The sequence below is a fragment of the Phyllostomus hastatus genome, unplaced genomic scaffold (genome assembly GCF_019186645.2).
Source record: "Phyllostomus hastatus isolate PE091 unplaced genomic scaffold, TTU_PhHast_1.1 phas_scaffold_317, whole genome shotgun sequence".
Lineage (NCBI taxonomy): Eukaryota > Metazoa > Chordata > Mammalia > Chiroptera > Phyllostomidae > Phyllostomus > Phyllostomus hastatus.
The window spans coordinates 28,177,677-28,201,099 of record NW_025334023.1 but is presented as its reverse complement, the minus strand read 5'-3'; the positions used below and the strand labels follow the sequence as shown (position 1 = coordinate 28,201,099).

General features: G+C 36.5%; 1 protein-coding gene across 2 annotated transcripts in view; it reads right to left on the bottom strand.

Annotated features, from left to right (window-relative positions):
• The window catches only part of DYNC2H1 (dynein cytoplasmic 2 heavy chain 1), a 325,256-nt gene that overhangs the window by 56,098 nt on the left and 245,735 nt on the right, over positions 1 to 23,423 (bottom strand). For both annotated transcript variants that reach the window (XM_045817992.1, XM_045817993.1), the window contains one exon: positions 5,317 to 5,526. In XM_045817992.1, the coding sequence (XP_045673948.1) occupies positions 5,317 to 5,526 (210 nt within the window). The remainder of the gene's footprint in view (positions 1 to 5,316; positions 5,527 to 23,423) is intronic.

The window sequence follows — 23,423 nt, the reverse complement described above, 5'->3', positions numbered from 1 at the left end:
GAGAAGGTAATGGCAGAGAAAGGAGTGAAAGGCAATACCTCTCTAGCAGATATCTTAAGACTTAGATGTTGTGAAGTCATATAAGCTCTGTGTATGTGTATGTACACATATTTTAAAAGAGTGCATCTCTTTCAGTTTTCAAAGGTGTCAGTGATCCAAAAAAGGTTAAAAACCAGCTATTTGCAAACTTATTTTTTTAAAAATAGGCTTTACTAGCAATTTTGCTACACTGTTGAAGAACTACCTGCTATAAAAACTTAAATAGCCATTTAGTGTTAATATTCAGAATGTTAGGATAAATTGAAATGTATAGCTAATACAAACATTGGCTTTACAAGGCGTATTATTAAAATAATTTGTAAAGAAGCAATACAGTCTATTAATTTCTACAAAATAGTAATTCCCTTAGTGATAATTCAAAAGAAAGATGAAATAATTTGACATTGTAGCTTCTCAATTTTTGTTGTATATTTTAAATTATTAAAGTTTTCATTCAAATATGTAAAAAAGTTAACAATATTTTACAATATAAGTTATCTCTAATAACAAACAAATTGTAAGCACTGTGACTTTTTACAAAAAAAATGTTCAGTAGATCACCAGAAACCACCAATGAAATAAGTCATAATTCTCTCTAGGAAAACTTCTACTTTAATCATGTCAGAAACAGTGAGGAAAATAAAAGCTTCTGCACAACTAAAGAAAAAAACATTAACATGAAAAGAAAACCAACATATGGGAAAACATATTTGCCAATGACACCTCAGACAATGCTTGATCTCCAAAGTATATAAAGAACTCACATGACTCCACTCTAGGAAGACAAAAAACCCAACTAAAAAATGGGCAAAGGACTTGAACAGACATTTCTCCAAGGAGGACATACAAAGGGTACAGAGACATATGAAAAGATGCTCAGCCTCACTAGCCATCAGAGAGATGCAAATTAAAAACACAAGGAGATACCATTTCATACCAGTAAGAATGGCCATCATAAACAAATCAAAAAACAAGTGTTGGAGAGGATGCGGAGAAAAGGGAACCCTAGTGCACTGTTGGTGGGAATGCAGACTGGTGTAGCCACTGTGGAAAACAGTATGGAATTTCTTCAGAAAACTAAATATGGAACTCCCTTTTGACCCAGCAATTCCACTGTTGGGATTATATCCTAAGAATCCTGAAACTCCAATTCAAAAGAATCTATGTACCCCAATGTTCATAGAGCACAATTCACAATAGCTAAGTGCTGGAAACAACCTAAGTGCCCATCAGTAAATAAATGGATCAAAAAACTATGGTGCATTTACACAATGGAATTCTATGCAGCAGAAAGGAAGAAGGAGCTCCTACCCTTCATGACAGCATGGATGGAACTGTAGAATATTATGCTAAGTGAAATAAGCCAGGCAGTGAAAGACGAATACCATATGATCTCACCTATGAGTGGAACATAATCAATAAAACAAACAAGTGAGCAAAATAGAACCAGAGACTTGGAAATAAAGAACAAACTGACAGTAAGCAGAGGGGAAGGGGGAGGGTGATAATGGGGAGGGGTAGTGGGAAGGGTCTTCAGGAACATGTACAAAGGACACAGGACAAAACCAAAGAGGGGAAGGATCAAGGGTGGGGGTGGGGAGTAGGGATAGCTGGGGTACGGGATAGTGGTGGGGGAAAAATGGAGACAACTGTACTTGAACAACAATTAAATAAAAAAAAATTGTTGGAAAAAAAGTCTTAAATTGGACCATAAAAAAACCCCAAACTGCCCTGGCTGGCGTAGCTCAGTGGATTGAGCGTGGGCTGTGAACCAGGCATCGCAGGTTCGATTCCCAGTCAGGGCACACGCCTAGGTTGCAGGCCATGGCCCCCAGCAACTGCACATTGATGTGTGGCTCTCTCTCTCTCTCAAAATAAATAAATAAAATCTTAAAAAAAAAAAAACCCAAACAAACAAAAAAGAAAATATCAGGTACTGATGTATTTCCTAAACACGTTAAATCATATCACATAACAGAGAGTTTGTCACACAAATGTAATAAAACATTAAATTTTTACCCTGAAATAAATAGTACAGTACTAGATTCACACTTTTTGGTAAAACTCTTTAGAAAGTAAATGTCAGAAAGTACTGTAATGATCATCTCTTAGTGAAAGTCAGCCTAATCTCATTTGAGTTTCACCAAACATCCCAAAAATATTTCCAAAAACACTCCATAAAATAATTTAAATGTGCTCTGCAAAACACATTTTATATCCTTTGAAAGAAATTTAACAAAGTCATTTCCATGAAAATAATAAAAATGTTTTAAAAACAGTGATATTTCAGAGGCTGCATTTTTAATTCAAAGTGTAATATATGGCACTTAACAAATTAGTAATGAGATTGTCTAAATCCTACATTAACACATTTTAATTAAGAAATAGGTAATCAGGCCCTGTTGCTAGACAAATATGTTAAAGGGTCAAGGTAAGAGGAAGAAAAGTTATAAAGAATTAAATATCTATGACCTGTTCCTAAAACATAATCCTTTGGCTTAAGCAAGAAAAGTATTTCTTATGACAAAGCCTATTTAGTTCTTTATCTTTCATATGATCTAATGTAAGCCACATTACATTGCAATCATAGAAATAATTTGTTATTAATTTTTCAAATGTTTACACTAAAGGTTACCAGATAGTTAACAGTGAAAACATTAAAAAAAAAACCCACAGGTTTGCCGATTACCTTTTATATTCTTCATTAACATAACAGAGAACCCTCTTGAGCTTCTACTCTATTCCATACCCTAACCATCTCTTGAGATGAATAGAGAGCAACCTACGTGATATCTCTACGTCTATAAAATAATTTTGCACAATGCTACCAGACAGATGCTCCAAAAGCTGTCCTTTACATAATAAAATCCCCTAAAGTAACAATATCAAAATCAAGTAACATTTATAAGGTATTGGCTACAAGCCAAGCACTTTACTCATGATTTAATTTAATTCTGACAACAATCCCATGAGGTAGGTACCTTGACTATTCCAATTTACAAATGAGGAAAGTAAATTTTAGAGAGGTTTAAGTCACCTACCTAAAGTCACACAGCTGTTCAGTGATACAATAGGACTCAAACAGGCAGGCCTATTTTTGAGGCCACATTTGTAGTCATTTTGCTACATTATTTCTACATAAAAACATTCATATTGCCTACGGTAAATAATAAAAACTTTTTTCTTTGGCTTTAAAGATGTCAAAACCTAATCTAACCTTAATTTTACTACACTTCATTGTATACCACTTCTACTTGACTTTCTGTTCTCTTCTACTCTTCTTGTTTTCATGTTATTGTTAGGCTCCTAAATTATTCTATACCATACGCTGTACCCTTATAAAGTATATCATTCATTTTAAAGAAATAGACTCTCATGAGTAATAACCTTTTATATAAATTTTAAATAATTCACAGCAACCAGACCTGCCCTGGGTCCAACCCCCACTCTGCAACCACTCTCTCCATGAGTCTGGTTGTGTGACTTAACACCCCTCTGCCTCAGCTTTCACACAATGAAATGGGGGTAATAGCAGTACCACCTAGTAGCTTCAATGTGGTGATTAAACTAGTTAAAGTTCTTCAACGCTCTCAAACTTCTTTAGTTTTTTGTGTGCCAAGGAGTTCTCATGACTAATAATATGCCTAGTTCAAATTAAAAGTTAATTAGTTAAAATTTGTAGTAAAATACAGTACTGTAGTATTTTGATAATCACAGTTGATTAACAGCAATAGTAATCTATATACAAAGCAAAAACTATGGAACAATGTAAAACAGATTTTTTTCAAGGTAAAGGAAAAAGGAACATACACTTCTTTGAGTGGGTCTTTTGTATATGTGGAAAAGAATTGGATATCATGATGGGCTGAGTTTCTGTGCTCCAAAATTCATATATTGAAGCACTAATGCCTGACATAATGATATTTGTAGACAAGTTTGTCAGACATAATTAGGTCATAAGGGTGGGGCTCTCATGACAGGATTAGTGCACTCATAAGAAGGTATAAGAGAGAGCTCGGTTCCTCCTCTTTCCTCTCTGCTATGTTAGGACAGAGCAAGAAGATGGCCAGCTGCCAGCAAAACCAGCAGGCACTAGATCTACTGGTAACTTGATCTTGTATTTCCCAGTCTCCAGAACTGTGAGAAATAAACTTTTGTTGCTTAAGCCACCCAGTCTATGGTAATTTGCTATAGCAGTCCAAACTGACCAAAATAGAAAATATTTTATATTAGTGAGTAAGATATAGAAAGTTCTAGGAAGGCTATATTTTATATTGAAACAGAGAAGACTTTCAGGTTGACTATCAGAGGTTTCTCTATATTAAGACAAACAGCTTTTTTCTTTTCTTTCTTTTTTTAAAATTTTAATTGTTGTTCAAGTACAGTTTTCTGCCTTTTATCCCCATTCCAGCCCACCCCCCAGCCCTCTCCACCTCCCTCCCATTTGCTTTTATTTTTTTATTTTCTAAATTCCTATCAAGCACTACTGAAATCTTTTCCAGGTGCTTAGTTTTGTAAACTTTATATTCTTCAAACAGCTAGTCAATCTACTCTATAGTTTCTATCCAACACATTTAAAACACATGGATTTTACTATCATTTAAAATGGTCCAATTATTCAGCAAGAGACATGGTGATTTCCCTTTTTTCTGCTAAAAGTACTCTGGTTTTCTACGGGGTACCCAAACTTCCCTTTCATGCATATATGTGTTAAGATGGAGCTGAATCCGTTTTCAGCTCCTGGGAAAGGAATCTGGCTGAAGTCCTAACCAATGAGAGCTGTGCACACACTGTCCACAGAATTAGTATGGGACTAGGCATAAAACACAAGCCAAGCAGACTGGATCAAAGCTAATCCCAAGATTTTTACTTGAGTCATGAGGAGACAGTTATTCCTTCTGTTCACTTGGGGCTTAGATGATGTAAGGCTCAGGCTGCTAGAATACCACCATGTATACAGAACCTGACCCAAACTGAAATCAACATGGATGATACACACACACACACACACAATATGACAAGATGGGTAGATAAATAATACAAGCTGAGATCTTTATGACAATCTTAATCTTCCCTATTAACCTGACTTAATGGACTTAATGATAGCTACCTTGGATTCTTCAGTTACATCAGCCAATTAATTCCAATATGCTTAAACTAGTTTAACTTGCGTTTTCTGTTACTATTAACTATAAGATTTCTGACAAATGTATACACAATGGAAGAGTCACTTATAAAATAAAATAAAATAAAAACACATATTTAGTACAGGCTTACCTTCTGGTTTAACAAAGCACTTGCCAATTTCTGCACTTCTGAACTCAGTAAGGTAGTTCCTCTGATGACTTTGCTGAGAGCAGCAAGAGACTGATGGACACTTTGGACTAAGCGAATGGCATTAAATTGTTCCAGGGTGATGAACGACAATATTGGAGATCCTTGTCGATCACTAGGAGGAGACACTTTCTGATGAATCAGATTTGAATTCTAAAAGAATAACATCATATTTATTGAAAAGCAACATAAATCACAGATATATTAAAATACTTAAAAAGTTATTAAAACCCTTTGTTCTTCTAATCTGTTTTGATATATGCTTCTTTAATCACCAAATTTATGAAATCTGGAAATATACAGAAAGGGAACTCTGAAGTTCACCACTGTTTAAGTGATAAGGGAGTGGGAATTGAGAACTGAAGGTGGGAATTTAGAAAGGAGAGCTACACTGAGAAGCAGTAGTCAACACAGTAGAAAAGATGAACGAATGGCACCTTGTAATACGCCAATGTAAAGAGAACAAAATAGCTACAATACTAGTCTACTACTATAAAGAGAGAAGAATAGCCTTGACATAAAATGTTAATGGGCATTTAATTTGAAAATTACCTGCATACAAAAGTGAACAAAAATAGGTCCACTCTTGTAAGTATACAGATCAGAGCTTATTTTTGTATTATTTATAAATTATTACATTATTTATATGTATGACAGTTGTAAACCTACTTTTCCCCACCTTTGTGTATATTGAAAAACCACACTAAAGATCTTATGCTCAAGACCAGTATAGATTAGTATTCATTTTTACCTCTATATATTAACAGAAGCTCTGACATATGGAATTTCTAGGGCCTCTCAAATTAAAAAAAAAAAAATTCAAGGAATCCCAGTAGTTTCTAAACAGTATCTAAAAGGAGAAAATATCACCTTTAATAGTTTTCCAAAAATTGTTAAGGAACTGTCAAGAGAGCAAACTGGGAAGTCCTGTTATCTTACCTACTATCCATTATCCTAATTTTCTCTATAGCCTGCTTACAATCCTAGTTAAAGTTCACTTCACTTTGTTCTAATAGCTATCATATTCTTATGTTCTATGAAGCATTGTTTCTTTTTCATCTATTTAGCATGATAAATAATATGATGATAATCTATGGCATGGCCATTAAATAAATCATTATTAAAAAAACCTTATTGCCATAAGATAAATTGTGTAGTCCAATTATTTTAGACTGTAAAATCAAATTTAGGCATTTTTATTTCCATTACTGCTATATTTAAAATATTAATGCTAATGAACTCATTTTTGAGATACACACAAAAATGTACACCCTAAAGTAAATAATTGGTGGTAAACTCAAAATTAAATCTGGAAGAGAATAAAAGTATACTATCAAAATTAGATAATCCCTTACATTGAAATTGAATTAACTATTTGAATAAGAGCATGCAATAAATAATACTGAACACATTGCTGACCCAAATCAACCAAAAAATAAAATTAACATAAAATATGGTTTATAGACTTTCCATAATTCCTTATATTAAAACAATATCCCTGGAAGTGAGTATCTAAAAGTAGACTTTGTGGATTTCTATCCATTCTATTAAATTGCTGGGACTAATTTGCACTGCCTGCACTGTTACTTTATAGAACAAGACCACCCAAATTTATATTATTTAAGCAAGATTCTATTTATCTGCAATCTAAGGAAAGTACCCAACTTTTTAAAAACTTTATTTAAAAGAGTAATGATCAAAAATACTTAATATTCAAATAGAGTTCCAGTAAGCCTTCAGGTCTAGAGAAGTATAGTAAGTGTAAAATAGAAGCTGAATTCCAAGACTTAAAAGAAAAAAGATGGTAAAATATCAAATTAATATTTTGTGTTAATTACATGTTGAAGTGATAATATTCAGGATATATCAGGTTAAAGAAAATGTATTAAAATCAGCTTCACCTCTTACGTTGTACTTATTAAATGTGGCTAATGGAACATCAAAAATATATATATGGGTCTCATTTGTGTTTCACATTATATTTCTATTAAGAGTGGTCTAGAGACTTTCAAGTAAAGGGCTGCGAGTTCTGAAATAACAATAGACAGAGTAAAAAAGAGAATATAGCTGGGTCTCAAAAAGTAAATGATTAATAAAAGATGACAGATTTGTAAAGAAAGAATTAAAAATAGTAAAGCAGACCGTAGTATAACCTGTAATAAATTTGTAAGTGGGAAAAATATAACAGCACAAGACAGTAAAGTACTGTAATATTTTTATAACATAATCCACTGCCTATAGACCTTCACAGAATTTTAATAAAAAGTAATGTAAAATGACCCTATCTATAAAAATTAATCTAGCTATTTTACGTATTCTAAAAAGATGAAGATTTATAGCAGTAGTAACATGACAATGTTACATAAATTTACGAAAAAATATCAAATTATTATTTAGAATTCAAATATAGCTAAAATCACAAGCAAATTACATCTAAACTGTATAACTTTAGTGAAACTACCAAGGCTGTACAGTCATATTTTAGTCAATTAATTATTTTAAGAAGCTTTTTTTCTTTAATGAGTTAATACAACTGACTGAATCATGTATTTTTAAAGGATGGCTCTGACATGTTATAGTTCATCTTGTCACTAAAAAGCTAAGTGTATTCAGAGAAAATCTTATTTGATTATGAAGCTGCTGGAGGAAAAGATTATAGGGTATTTTTAAATTTAACTTTTATGCAAGGAATATCTTTTAGACCAGAAGAACTAGTCCAATTTGGTGCAATTTAGAAGTGAATCCAGAAATTTTGAGTTTTAACTGAAATAGTTTTTTAAGTGGGATGCTATTTCAGGCACGTAAAATGGATGACACATGAAAGTATATATATATTTGGATCTTTTAGAAAATGGTTCCCTCTCAGAAAGAGTTTTTGTCAGCAAAGGAAATTCAAGCAATGGCTAGATCACATGTTAGCAAGCTTTTCTGTGAAGGTGCAGACAGCGAATATGTCAGGCTTTGCAGGCCATAAGGTCTCTGTCATAGCTACTCAACTCTGCTGCTGTTGTGCAACCTATTTCCCAGCAACTCTCTGAAGCAGAAATAACCTTTCCTAATTCTTAGTCCATATGTTGGGGTAGAGTTGACTCAACTCTATTCCAGAAATTAGTATGTAATATAGAGCATAACTAATTAGAGCATTCCATTTTCCTGACCGCAGAGATTAGCTCAAGGAAGTCCACATGATGAAATAGAGATAACAAAATGCAATAGAATTTTGCAATCATTTTGTGACAATACAGAGCGTGAAAAATAATGCAAATAGAAGAGCAGGGCATGTGTGTATGTATACATATGTACACAAATATGTATATACAAACTCTGTCCAGAAAGTACACAGCCATGTAATATGAAAAACAGAGACATTTACTGAAGAAGATAAAGATACAAGAAACACTGTACATAGGACAATGACATCTCAGTCCCCTACAAAGTGGAACCTTGGGACCTCACAGTTTTCCAGTCACCATCAGCTGCCCTGTTGTATTTTCCTGAATCCCACTGATGGTCTGAAATCTCTTCCCTTTCAAAGGCGATACTAGTTTTGGGAAAAGCCAGAAGTTGCAGGGTGCCATATCTGGGCTGTAGTGGGGCTGAGTCACCTGAGTGATTTGATGTTTCACCAATAAACTGCACAAGACATGATGCATGAGCAGGGGTGTTGTTGTGATGAGGCTGCCAATTACCAGTTGCCCACAGCTACAGCTGTTTTCATTGTACTGCATCTCCCAACCAACAAAAAACACTGAGGTGTTACTGATGGGAGAGAGAGAGAGACCCGAAGAGGTTCCCTCCACTCCCTTAGTTCTTGTCTGCAAGAGAATATTTCAAGTAAGAGACAAACACATATAGTGGAAATGAGGTAGCAACTTTATTTATGAAATATGCATGAGCACAAAACTGCAACTAGGTACCCAGCTAGTCTACATGTCCCATGTATAGAGAGAAAGTTGCTATTTAAGTTAGTTTGTTCTATATGAGTAGGTATTTAGCTCATCTAAATGGGGTTCAGGGGTTAAATGAGGTCTGTTTGGGAAAAGTCCAGCCATTGTTAATATAACAAGCATGGTCTGTATGACATCAATGTAACCTGGCAGCCAAGGGGAGTAGACTGGAATGCACATGTGTGAACAATGATGACTTTACTGTACTAGTAAGTGGGGGCAGTAGATGCCACTGATTGAACATGTGTACTGTATGGCCAACACATTTAAATAACTGAGCAAGTAGAGCAAGGAATCCACATAATATTTTGTGTTAAGCTTGAATGTTCCTCCACAAAAACTATTCAGGTGATTGAGAAAACCACAGCTACAGGCAACTGATGATTGGCAGCTTCATCGTGACTTGCCTGCTCATGCATCACATCTCTTGAAGAGTTTTTTGGTGAAACATCAAATCACATAGGACTCAGCCTCCCTACAGCCCAGATTTGGTGCCCTGTGACTTCTGGCTTTTCCCAAAACTAAAATCACTTTTGAAAGCAGAGATTTCAGACCACTGATGAGATTCAGGAAAATACAAAAGGGCAGCTGATAGCAATTGGGAGAACTGTGTGAGGTCCCAAGGTGCCTACTTTGAAGGAGTCTGAGGTGTCATTGTCGTATGTACAATGTTTCCTGTAGCATATACAGTGATCCCTCAAGACCCCCGAGAGACCCCCGAGATAGGTGAAAATCCGAGAAGTAGTGGCGTTATATTTATTTTATTATTTATATATACTTTAAGGTTTTAAAAACCCTTCCCACACTCCTATAAACCTTTCCCACTCTCTTATTAACCTTTCCCGCACTCTTATAAACACTTCATATGCTCTTAAACACTTTCTACACTCTTAAACCTACGTAATTTTAACAACATAGAAAATTCTATATGGGTACTCACCAGTGAAGTATACTACAACTTGAATGATGAAGATCATTAATTACGTAGCTGTGCAGTACTGATGGTGATGAAGGTGATGATGATGATGAGATGACTGTACTGCACAGCCAAGAAGAGCATTACAGCTCATTACAGATCAGGCGCTTCATCAGGTAGTACAGTATCTTCACCCTGGGCCATAATTTCTATTTACGCTAAAGGCATAGGAGTAACTGATCTCTTTGTCCAAGTGATGAACATAGTTAAGGGGACTTGCTGGCACTGCATTTTATCTGCTGAGGCAGCTTCTCCATGCAGAGAAATGCTCTTGAGTCCAAAGCATCTCTGAAATTTGTCAAACGAGCCCTTACTGGCACTGAATGGAATTGGTCTGGTGGGAGAAGTACTTGATGGTCCTGCTTCTGCGTTGTCGTCCTCGTTTTCATCCTCATCACCATCGTTAATGTCTGTGCTTTCCGCAAAACTATCATAAAGTTTCTTGGCCTTGGTCCAGATGGTGTTGGTATCCAGCGAGGTATTCTTCCTGCAGTTATTTATCCACAGGGCCAATGCAGACTTCATCCTCACAATGGCCTTATTGCGGGAAGTGACCACTCTTTTTGCAATCTTGTTAAAAGTCATTGTTGCCATAGACCTAATATTCTTCTCATCTTTCTTTATGCAGCAAACAGTAGATTCATTGATCCCATACTGGCAGCCTACAGCCATGTAGCTTTTGCCTTCCTTTAACATGTCGAAAAGTTCCACCTTTTCTTTGATGGTAAGCACATTCCTCTGTTGCTTGGGTTCACTGCCAGAAGCCTTAGAAGCCACAGAATGTTTGGGTGGCATCATAGGGCTTGAAATAAATTCAAACTTTTACGAAAATTTCACAAAAACACAACACTGCAAAGCAACACTATGCCCAGCGATCAGACATCGATGTGAGGTGGACCAGGAAAGATGCTGAATATAAGGGCACGGTGCTGGAGAGCAAAGAGATCGATGCTACAGTTACTGAGCCAATCAGTGCCCACAATACAGAACACAGTGCTGTGGTTGGTTGCCTTCCATTCCATCAGCCAATAGTGTCCTGTCTACAGTCTCGCGTTGGCAAACTTGCGCAAGCAGTAGTAGCATACTGCATTTCCATTGTGTCCAGTATGGTATTCATACACTGATGAAATACATACTGTATTTTATTTCGATTTAATATTCTTTTAATGTTTGAATTAACATTTTTTATATTTTTAGTTTTAAATTTTTTTAAGCAAAAATAATTAAAATAATAAATATTATATAAATACCTATATACCACAAAACCCCATGGTACAGCAAAAACTCCACAATACAGAATTAGGTATATATATTTTTAAAAACCCGTGATACAGTGAAGCCACAATAAGTGAACTGTGATATAGCAAGGTACAGGAGACCGTTCTGTGTGGTGTGGGCCCAGCTCCCACTCAGAGATGCACAGACCATGCCCACGGCCAGGTTCTCTCACAGGAATCAGACCTGCACTATACCTAGACTGCTATGAAACTTGCTTTTGCTAAAACTCCCCCACTCTGAATTGAGACAGCAAGTGCTTACTGTAACTTCTTAAAATCCATGCTAAACCTTCCAAGGAAAAGTGTAGGTTCAATCACTTTTCCCTTTGCATTTGCAAATATCTTTCTCTGGTGTCATTAGCGACATCTCCTTTGTTTTCTGTAAAAGGTAACCACCTAAAGCAAACCTGTGTATACTAAATAAGGACCATCATGTAATGTGAAAAGCAATAAAAGCCGATTGAGGCAAGGGCCAAGGCTTTTTCTCCTTTTGAGAGAGAAGCCACCAGCCCTTTTACTCCAGAGGATTCGGTAGCCCATGTGAATTTCTTTTTTCTCAGCTACAATGCCATTGGCTCCACGAGCCGGGGTCCCTGACAGCGAGGGACAACTGTATCTTCTTCCGTAAATGTCTCTATTTTTCATAGTACATGGCTGGATATCTTCTGGATAGGCCTCATGTACCTTAGCCAGCTTTTAGGTTCCCCTCCTTCTTCCCTTTGGAAATAATGTACAGCTACAAAGGCTTTCTTTCTCAGTTAGTAAATGCTCTTTATCTTTGTGAAATTATTACAGAGGCCCCCTTTCCCAGCATAGGACCCCTCTTCCTCTTGTGCAATTCCCACTTGTAACATTCAGAACACCAGCAATCTTAGTGAGATTGTTACAGAAGCCCCCTTTTTCTCAGCACAATCTCTAGGACTCTCCCCTCCTCCTGTGCTATTTTGCTTGTGATGCTCAGGGCTCTGAGTTAATTGATGAGACATGTCTTCCTTTTGCTTCTAGCCTCCTGTATTAAGTTCTTTGTTAGATTGTAATGACAAGGGCCCTGACTTTATTTCCCCCCTGGATGCTCATTCTTAGTTGCTACCTAACCTCTGTTAGTATTCCTTATTAATTGTTTGGACTAGAGGGGCATACACATGATGGACAACACCTTCCCAATCAAAATATACAGTTATGGTCCTGATCTTGCTGTGACTTTGCCGAACCAGGAGACTTCTATTGGAACAACTGGGCCTTTGTTTTCATATCCTAGCCAAAGACCCACACTTCATCTCTGGTTATGACCTTCTTGTGGAAATCTGGTTCATTGGTAGCAGTTTGAATCAAGTCATTAGTAATTGTGACACAATGTCCCTTCTACTGGGGTAGCAGAAGCTGCAAAACAAGTTTTGCCACAACACGTTTCATGTGTCAAAATCTTGGACACAGTAGTTTTTGGAATCTCCAGATCAGTTTCTAGTTCTCTCACTGTGACTTGCTGATCTTTGTTGACTGTGGCCCTTACACATTCAACATTCTCAGGTGTTCTGATTGTTGCAGGCCTTCCAGAATGTGGATCACTTTCAACAGATTCTCAACCATCTTTGAAGCATTTGTGCCACACATTTATTTGCATTGCACTCATTGCATCATCCCAGAAAGCCTTCTGAATCATCTGAATAGTCTCCACAGAGGAGTGTTCAAGCTTAACGCAAAATTTGATGCAGATTCCTTGCTTGATTTACTCAGTCCTTTTGAATATGATGGCCACACAGTACATATGCTCATTCAACAGCGTCTACCACCCCCACTGACGAGTATAGTGAAGTCATCATTGTTCACACATGCACATTCCAACCTACTCTCCTTAGCTGCCAGGTTATATCAATGTCATGCAAACTGTTTCTATTATATTAACAATGGCTGGAATTTTTCCAGACAGGCAGGATATCATATTGGTTTCAGTAAATCAGATTTTTCAGAGTATGTATAAAAATTGTATATATAACACATATAATATTACTGGGTCCTGATTACACCCTTTCAAGTTTCTTGAAAGAAGCTGTGACTGAAACCAATTAACCACTTTTTCAGTTATGTGAGCCATAAGTTTCCGTTTTTTGGCCTCAGGCAGTCTGAACTGGGTTTTCCATCACTTGAAATCTAAAGAGTCCTGATTAATTTAAGTTCAACATCTCCTGTCCCAAACATTCATAATCAGAATGACCAAAAATCTGACATAGCTGCATTAAATCATGCCTATCCAGAAGTAGATTTCTGACAAGACTGTGAGAAAGAGAGAGCAAGGAAGGGAATAAAAAAAGGAAAGAAAATAGTTCTGTGAGTTGAGTGAATTGAAAGATTTGAAAGATCTATATTGAGTTTCTGGAAGCCCATTCTCCAAGATAGCTGTCTGCTTTATTGCTTTGTTTTATTGTCCCAAAGCCAGTTAGTAGCAAATAAATACATACATAAATAAATAAATAAATCGGAGCTAAGATTTCTAAATGTGGTAATAACTATTCATTTTCATACCAAATTGTCAGGTGAATCAAAGGCAACCAAAGCTATCACATTTTAACACTCATTTCACTTAGTTTAGTTCCAATGAAAAGTATTTAACTTAAAGAAGAGGTCAACCAGAACAAGTGTGTGTTAATTACCCAATAAAGCAGTTAAATCAGAAATGCTGAAGCGCTAAAATCAAAGGCAAAATTGCTGGTGACTAGTAAAGCAAGGAAAGGCAAGGCTGTGAAAGAGAGAGGAGGGAGTATTTGAGTTGATGTACTGAAGCTAATATTGGAAGCTATAGCATCTTTGTCAAAGTAAAATCAAGAAAAGTTAGCAAGTAAATAGAAAGAAACTTGTGTTTTAAGTGTACTTATTTGCTCATATTATATGCCTTGACAGTTTCAAAGCTTCTTATTTAAAATACTACAATATTCATTAACACCAAACTCAGCAGGGAGAGAGGTACACAATTTCCAGACATCATGGTGAATAGGACCTTTAGCCTTGTCTATAACTCTTGTTTCTTTGATAGAAAGCCATTATTCACACATAACTTAGGCATGTAAAACAAAATGGCAAAACAAAGTTTTTTAAACTAGGTGATTAATTTTAAAATGGCATATTAATAAGAGTATACTTATTTCAAGGAAAGTGTATTTAATAGGCTATCTGCTCCAAAATTTGGCCAGGGGAATGATTCTGCTGTTCTGTGAAGCTATCAAAGAAGGAGGTATTCTAGTGGAATAATGGATGGTGATGCAATCTCATGTTGAAGAGACCTAGTGCAGACAAGGTCATCTAGGTGGAAGAATGACTAATGTTCTAAAGTACTGACTTGTCACAGGAGCATCATGAATTTCCACATTAAGTTATTTTGTTACATTTTAACAATTACAGCAATATAAAAGAGAGAAAGAAGAGTGGATTATGAAGAATGATAAGAATGTCATAGAATTTCAGCATTTTTATCTGTTTAGAACAGTGATTTTCAATTTTTTCATCTCGTGGCACATACAAATTAATTACTAATATTACATGGCACACCAAAGAATATATTTTTCCTGACCTGACAAATAATACAGATATAATTTTCATTTGTTCACACTGACAGCTATTGTTGTGTTGGCTTTAGATATTTTTTTAGTTTAAAGTCTAAGTGAAAAGAGGTCAGTGTCCCTGACTAAATAGTCAGGTACTGCATGCTTTAAAAATCCTTGCGGCATGCCAGTGTGCTGTGGCACACCAGTTGAAAATCGCTGGTATAGAGCAAAGAATAGTAGAACATTTTACTCAAAATAGGCATATAATGAATAGTTTTATATCTTCTTCCATGTCTTCCTAACAAGTAATGTATATTTTTTCATGACAATGTTATCCTTCTTGGTATGTTTATGTGTACACCTGACTCATAGAAAGACAGTAAGAGAGCATAAAGCATGTACACTGTTTTAAAGTCTGAGAAGATTCCAACTTTTCTAATATTAGAAAAACTGGTTTACAACCTTAAGGCTGAAAGGATTTCAATAGTCAGTGCACAGATTCAGTGAGAAATAATTTTTTAAAAAGTCCAACACTGCACAATATCATTATTTAACAGAAAAAGAAAGTCTACAAAGCATAATTACTTAAGAGATACACAAAGCTTATTTTTAAGTTGCTCAAAATATGAAATAGAGAATTTCAGCTTCTGTCTTTAGCAGAGGTAGATACTGCTAAAAGCAACTAAATATGTTGACTAAAAAATAAAAGCATCTCCTTAACATATACAACTATAACAATTACTGAGAAGACAGTAAGGAACAACAAACAACTAAGTGCTGGGATTTCCATCACATCCTGAATGTGAACCCAAGGTATTCTGGATAGGTAACTAACAATCTCTAGAGAGAGAGTAAATAATAAGTATGTTGTTACTACACCTTTGGGGTGACAGGTTAGAGCCAGACCAATGATCTTACACAAGGAGCCAGATGCACAGCGAGTACAAGGTTGTGAGGAATGGTTATTCTCTACTTTTAAAGAGGAAGGTGGCAGTTGTCCTTCCCATCCAAAGAGAACTGTTCTAGGGAAAACACGGGCTAGAATTCTAATCAACACTGCGGTGTGTAAATAACATTCTCTAGGAGCCAAGCGCTCTAGAGATGTTTTCAAGTTTGGGATTTATCCCTTTTGACATGTAGTACCCAGGGAGATAAATGCTCTGGTCTCTCCACTCTCTGGGCTTAAGAATGTAGGGCTGTAACCTTAGACCCTCTTGAAGAGATAATAGAGGTTTTATTATCTATTCTGATCAGAGCAATTACCTAGAAAAATGGTTGCAAAGCTAATTCTCAGGGTATGTGAAGAGTTACCTAATAAGGCAGGAACTTTTTAAGAGAACACAGAAAAATCCAGAAATGTTTTTATTTCTCCACAGTAAGGGTGGCAGAATGGCAAGCAAGTTGCTGAAGTTCACAGATGCCAGTAAACCTGACCTTCAGTATTTGGGGACATGAGCCTGGAGGCCAGAGATAAATTCAGTATTTGTTCAAGTTGAAGATGTTAAAAAAAAATCCTTCAAAGAAACAAAAACTCCAAATGACTACAGCCTCAGTAGAAGGTCAAATAGAAATAAACTGATTTCTAACCATCACCTCTGTCTCTAGAACTTCAAGGAAAATTTCGAATTACAATTTGCTACTATTTAGAGAAGGGAGAGAATGTGTAAGAATCTTTCCTCAAAACCAATTGTCACAATTGAAACTTTATTAGTTTGTATATACTACCTTGGAGGTTACAATAAGCTTCAAGAAGATAATTTAATTTATATGGTTACAGAGTAGTGGTATGTCAAAGTATTTGAAAAGAGCATATTCCTGACCCTGACCCAAACCGAACCCTAATTTTACACTCTAAATTGGATATAGAACCCATTTAAATTGTCAGCCACAAATAATTCCTGTGAGTAAAGTTACCAATATAATTTAGCAGTTCATGGTTTTAATAAAAATACTATACAGGTAAACAAGGCCCTACTATGAAGTTATCAGGTACTATGTAAAAAAAATCAAATATACCTAAAACAAAAACAAAAGCAAACAAAGCAAACAACTAGAATAGGAACAGAATCACAGAGATGGAGATCACATGGAGGGTTATCAACAGGGGAGTGGGAGGGGGAGAGAAGGGGAAAAGGTACAGAGAATAAGTAGCATAGATTGTAGGTAGAAAATAGACAGGGGGAGGGTAAGAATAGTATGGGGAAAGTAGAAGCCAAAGAACTTATATGTATGACCCATGGACATGAACAAAATGGGGGGGGGGGATGTGGGTGGGAGGGGGTGTGCAGGGCAGAGGGGAGTGAATGGGGGGAAATGGGACAACTGTAATAGCATAATCAAAATATATTTAAAAAAATAAAATATACTAAGAGTTCCTGGAATAATCACACATAAAACAAAAACATTTAAGTTATGTTCAACATTTCAAAAACGATAAAAACATTGCAATAAAAAACAAGCAGATTTGGAAAAGAAATATAGAATTAAAAAAAAATAAAACTATTAGCCCTGGCTGGCGTAGCTCAGTGGATTGAGCACGGGCTGTGAACCAAAGTGTCGCAGGTTCGATTCCCAGTCAGGGTACATGCCTGGGTTACAGGCCATGACCCCCAGCAACTGCACATTAATGTTTCTCTCTCTCTCTCTTTCTCCCTCCCTTCCCTCTCTAAAAATAAATAAATAAAATCTTAAAAAAAAATCTTCCGACCAAAGTCCAGGAATAGATAGTTCCACCAGCAAATTCTACCAAATATTTAAAGAAGATTTTTTAAAAAATTGAAAAAGAGGGAATGTTTCCAAACACATTTTACTAAGCCAGCATTACCCTGATACCAGAACCAGACAATAACACCACACAAAAAATAAAATTAGAGGCCAATATCCATGATGCATGTAGATGAAAAAATCCTCAACAAAATATCAGCAAACCCAACACAACAATACATTACGAGACCATACTCACATACCATCTTTAATGGGATTTATTCTAGGGATGCAAGGATGGTTCAATATTCACAAATCAATTAACATAATATATCAAGTCAATTAAATAAAGAATAAAATCATGATCATCTCAATAGCTGCAGAAAAAGCATTTGACAAAATTCAACATATGATAAAAACTTTCAACAAAGGGGGTATAAAGGGACGTACCTCAACATACTAAAAGCTGTATAGGATAAACCCACAGCTAATATGATACTCAAAAGTTTAGAATAAAAAAAAAGAATGTGTTATTTTTTAAATATATTTTATCATGCTATTACAGTTGTTCCATTTACCCTCTTCACTCCCTTCCACCCTACACAACCCACCCCCCCGCCCCGCATTCACCCCCTTTAGTTCATGTCCATGGGTCATAGTTGTAAGTTCTTTAGCTTCTACATTTCCCATACTATTCTTACCCTCTCCCTGTCTATTTTCTACCTACTGTCTCTGCTACTTATTCTCTGTACCTTTTCCCCCTCTCTCCCCCTCCCACTCCCCTGTTGATAACCCTCCATGTGTTCTCCATTTCTGTGATTCTGTTCCTGTTCTAGTAGTTTGCATGTTCGTTTTTGTTTTAGGCGTGGTTGTTAATAATTGTGAGTTTGCTGTCATTTTACTGTACATGTTTTTTATCTTCTTTTCCTTAGATAAGTCCCTTTAACATTTCATATAATAAGGGCTTGGTGATGATGAACTCCTTGAACTTGACCTTATCTGAGAAGCACGTCATCTGCCCTTCCATTCTAAATGAAAGCTTTGCTGGATAGAGCAATCTTGGATGTAGGTCCTTGCCTTTCATGACTTGGAATACTTCTTTCCAGCCTCTTCTTGCCTGTAAGGTCTCTTGTGAGAAATCAGCATACAGTCTTATGAGCACTCCTTTGTAGATAACTGTCTCCTTTTCTCTTGCTGCTTCTAGGATTCTCTCCTTATCTTTCATCTTGGGTAATGTAATTATGATGTGCCTTGATGTGTTCCTCTTTGGGTCCAACTTCTTTGGGACTCTCTGTGGTTCCTGGACTTCCTGGAAGTCTATTTCCTTTGCCAAAATAGGGAAGTTCTCCTTTATTATTTGTTCAAATAACTTCTCTACTTGTTGCTCTTCCTCTTCTCCTTCTGATACCCCTATAATTTGGATGTTGGAACATTTAAAGATGTCCTGGAGGTTCCTGAGACTCTCATTTTTTTGAATTCTTGTTTTTTTATTATTTTCTGCTTGGATGTTTCTTTCTTCCTACTGGTCCACTCCATTGATTTGAGTCCTAGTTTCCTTACCATCACTATTAGTTCCCTGTACATTTTCCTTTATTTCACTTAGTGTAGCCTTCATTTTTTCATCTAATTTGGGATCAAATTCAACCAATTCTGCGAGCATCTTGATTACCAGTGTTTTGAACTGTGCATCTGATAGGTTGGCTATATCTTCGTCACTTAGTTGTATTTTTTTCTGGAGCTTTGATCTGTTCTTTCGTTTGGGCCATTTTTTTTTCTCTTGACACTCCTGTTATGTATTGAGGGGCAGAGCCTCAGGTGTTAACCGGGGTGGAGTATCCCAGTAGCTGGGTTGTGACGCTGTATGTGGGGGAGAGGTCTGAGACAGAACAATAGCGCTTGCTCCGCTCTCTACTGGATTTCAGTCACTTCTGCCGCTTACCCCAAGCAAACTGGGCCTTTCTGGTGCTGATTCCTGTGTGGGTGGGTTTGTGTTCATTCTCGGACCCTGTGGGTCTCTCCAACGCATTCTCCTGTGAAGATAGGAGTCTCTTCCGGAACTTCAACCGCCACAGGTGTTTTTAATCAGTGTTTTGAGGCTTTATTTCCCCATGCTGGGACCCTGGGTTGTGTGGTCTGTCTCACTCCCCAGTTTCGCCTGGTTTAGCTACGCGTAAATGTGGGACCGCCGGGTCCACCAGCCTCCTTGTGCTCTGCACCCCTCCACAATCCATCACCTCAATGGGTCCACCAGCTGCCGCCTGTGCACCCGGGGTCTGCCAATTACTGCTTTGTCATGACCCCTCTCTGCATGGCCACCCAACTCTGCCCCTCCTACCAGTTGAATGAATGTGTCTACTTTCACTCCTTGGTTGTCAGAATTCAATTTTCAGTTGGTACTGGTTGTTTTTTGTTTCCAAATTGTTGTTGTCCTTATTTTGGTTGTGTGAGGAGACAGTGTGTCTGTCTATGCCTCCATCTTGGCCAGAAGTCTCCCCTTGGGAGAATTTATTATTCTCCCCCTGGGAGACATTATGATTCAACATAGCACTGGAGATCCTAACCACAGCAGCCAGACATTCAAATTGGAAAGTAAGAAGTTAAACTGTCACTATTCATAGACTGCTCACATTCCTTCTCTTACTGCTGGAATATTGGATTGATTTCCAGGTGGCTATTTCAGCTGATTAGTTTAGCCAGGCACCTTCTACCTCCAGGCCTCTACCCCTGTTGTTTACATCTATAAGAGTAGATATGTCTTTATGAAAATCTGCACCCTGCTTCACCTTGTCCCACCTCTTTGCCCACAGCTCATGTAAATTTCTTTCAGACTACTACCTTTTTTTCCCCTTTCACCTACTTGATATATAAAAATTCTGGCAAAATTCTGGGACAATGGATATGTTGTCTTTTCTATCTAGCCATGTTACTGGTGGTTTAGACTCTGTGTCCCAATACAGGTCTTCCTTTTGGCTAGTATTTTGGCTCAATAAAATCTTACTTACAAAAAGACTTTCAGGTGTAGAAGTTATAGACTTTTGTTTGTTTAATACTGTGTTCACATCTATTTTCTATTAGACCCATACAATAGCCATGTGAATACTGATTCTACTTTCAAAATATCTGACTCTTACTCTGTAAACAGATTGCCACAATACTCAATAAAGTTCCCACCATCTTGCTCTTAGAACATTGAGTTACAATGTTCTCAATGTTCTCCCTCATAACTGGTTTTCAGACCTCTAGTATCTCAATCTAACCCAGTGTTTCTATCATTATCAATTCTGTCTTTATAAACATAGATCTTTACCTATTATTTTTACACCCCCTTATTAGATCTGTTTCAAACCCACTGCCTACAGGAAAACATGTAACCACTCTGATACAATATTTAAGCCTTTCCAACCTGGCCCTACTTCAGTATTTTGCTCTTATGTCTAGCCATTCCAATCCAAGTATCCTTCACTCCAGTCAGGTTAAAATAACAAATATGGCAAACACATGAATGCAGAGAACTCATGTTTCACCCAAGGAAAACCTTAGAAGAAGTTCAGAAGTGAGTCAGCTAAGGTACTTTATTTACTTTTTTAAAGATTTTATTTATTTACTTTTCAGAGAGGGGAAGTGAGGGAGAAAGTGAGTGAGAAGGCAAGGGAGAAATTGATGTACTAAAGAAACATCAATCTGTTGCCTCTTCTATGTCCCCATCCAAGGACTTGGCCTGCAACCCAGGCGTGTGCCCTGATCGAGAATCAAATAGACCACCTTTTGGTTTGCGGAATCATGCCCAACCTACTGAGCCACACAAGTCAGGGCTAAGGTACTTTATATATTTAATGGGAAGTGCTTAGAACCTAGATGACTATTATTTACTTTTCATCAAAAATTTATTTTAATTGCTTAAATGTAATTATTCTTTAAGAAATTTTTAACACTCACCTGAGGGTATATTTATTGATTTTTAGAGAGAGAGGAAGGGAGAAAGTAAGCGAGAGAAATATTGATGTGAGAAACAACTCCATGTGTGTCCCAACCAGGAATCTAACCCGCAACCTAGATATGTACCCTGACCAGGAATGGAACCTGCAAACTTTTGGTGTGTGAGATGATGCTTCAAGTAACTGAGCTACCCAGCCAGGGCTGTAATTATTCTTTTAAGTTTAGCTAATATTTAACCATAACCTGAAAATAAAGATTAAAAAGATCATATAGGAATGTGGCATTAAGTTGTTTCACTTGAAACACTGACATGCATAAATTTCAAAACTCTCCAAAAATTTAAGGCAATTCCTATATCTAATTACCATATTTTAACTGGCCTAATTTAAAGTACAACTTTTATGGAAATTATTATGCAACTTATAAATTAGTACTACAAAAACATGGAGACAAATATGAGTAACAGCTGAAAAGGCTTCTATAGGATGCTGGGACTTTGCCTGGCCATTACTACTCTAGCATAGTTAGAAAATTTCAGAAAGAAATAGCATTTCTATGCTTTAGACATTGTTTTGATGAACAAACAGAATCCCCATGGTGTGTTTATATAACACTGAGATCTGCCTTACTATGAAATAGGTGCAGAAATAAGTTATACATGGAGCCATGCTGTGAGAAAAAAATTATTTTAGGAAAATTAATGTGATGATGATATACAATATGATTTGGAGAAAGTATATATTAAAAGAAAAGTAAAATTTGCAGTTTTCTGCAATAATTCACCTGAGAAAGACTTAAAACCTAAGTTATGACAATGGTGCCAGGAAAAAGAAGAGAGATAAAACATTACAATGATGAAATTTAACATACTTGATAGATTAACTTGGCCATTATGAATTTGATGAATGACTTTGAGAAAACTTGTATTTACTATACAAATAAGAATCTCCCACTTAAATGTTTCCTAGATGCTAATAAGTTCTAAATGTATGCCACAGATCAAACATCCTTTTTGAGCTCCACACTTGTGTACCCACCTATCTATTAGATGTACTAAATTAAGCTTTTGATCATCTCTGTGGCATCATGGTCTATACCATTCCTACCCTTGGATAATTTATACTCTCGCAGTTTTCCCTGTTGCAGTAAATGGTGCTGCTTCCACCCAATAATTCAATACAGAAAACCAAGACATTTTTTAACCCCTGCATCCAAGTCCATGTTTAGGTTCTTTCAGTAGTACTTCCAACAGGTAACTTAAATGCACCCATTTCTCCATCTGCTCTACCACCATATTCCAAGCCACCATCAACTCTTACGTGGACTACTTCAAAGGACTCCTGACTGTTCTCCTTCTTCTTCATCTCATTCAAAACTCATGTCTACTACACAATAGCTAGTCAGACCTTATGAAATTATAAACAGGACTATAGCAACTCAAAATTTAAGGCTCTTTCATGGTTTCCCATTGCCCTTGGAATAAAATACAAACTCCTTACTCTATCTTAATCATTCCCCTTATCTCTTTCCACACTATCCTTTAGTTCCTATACGCCAATACAACTGACTTTCAGGTTTAACGAATGTGCCAACTTTTTCTCTTCCTGAGAAATTGGTGCATGATGTCCACTCTTCTTAGAATGGCCTTCCCCTCCAACTCTGGCTAACATCTTCT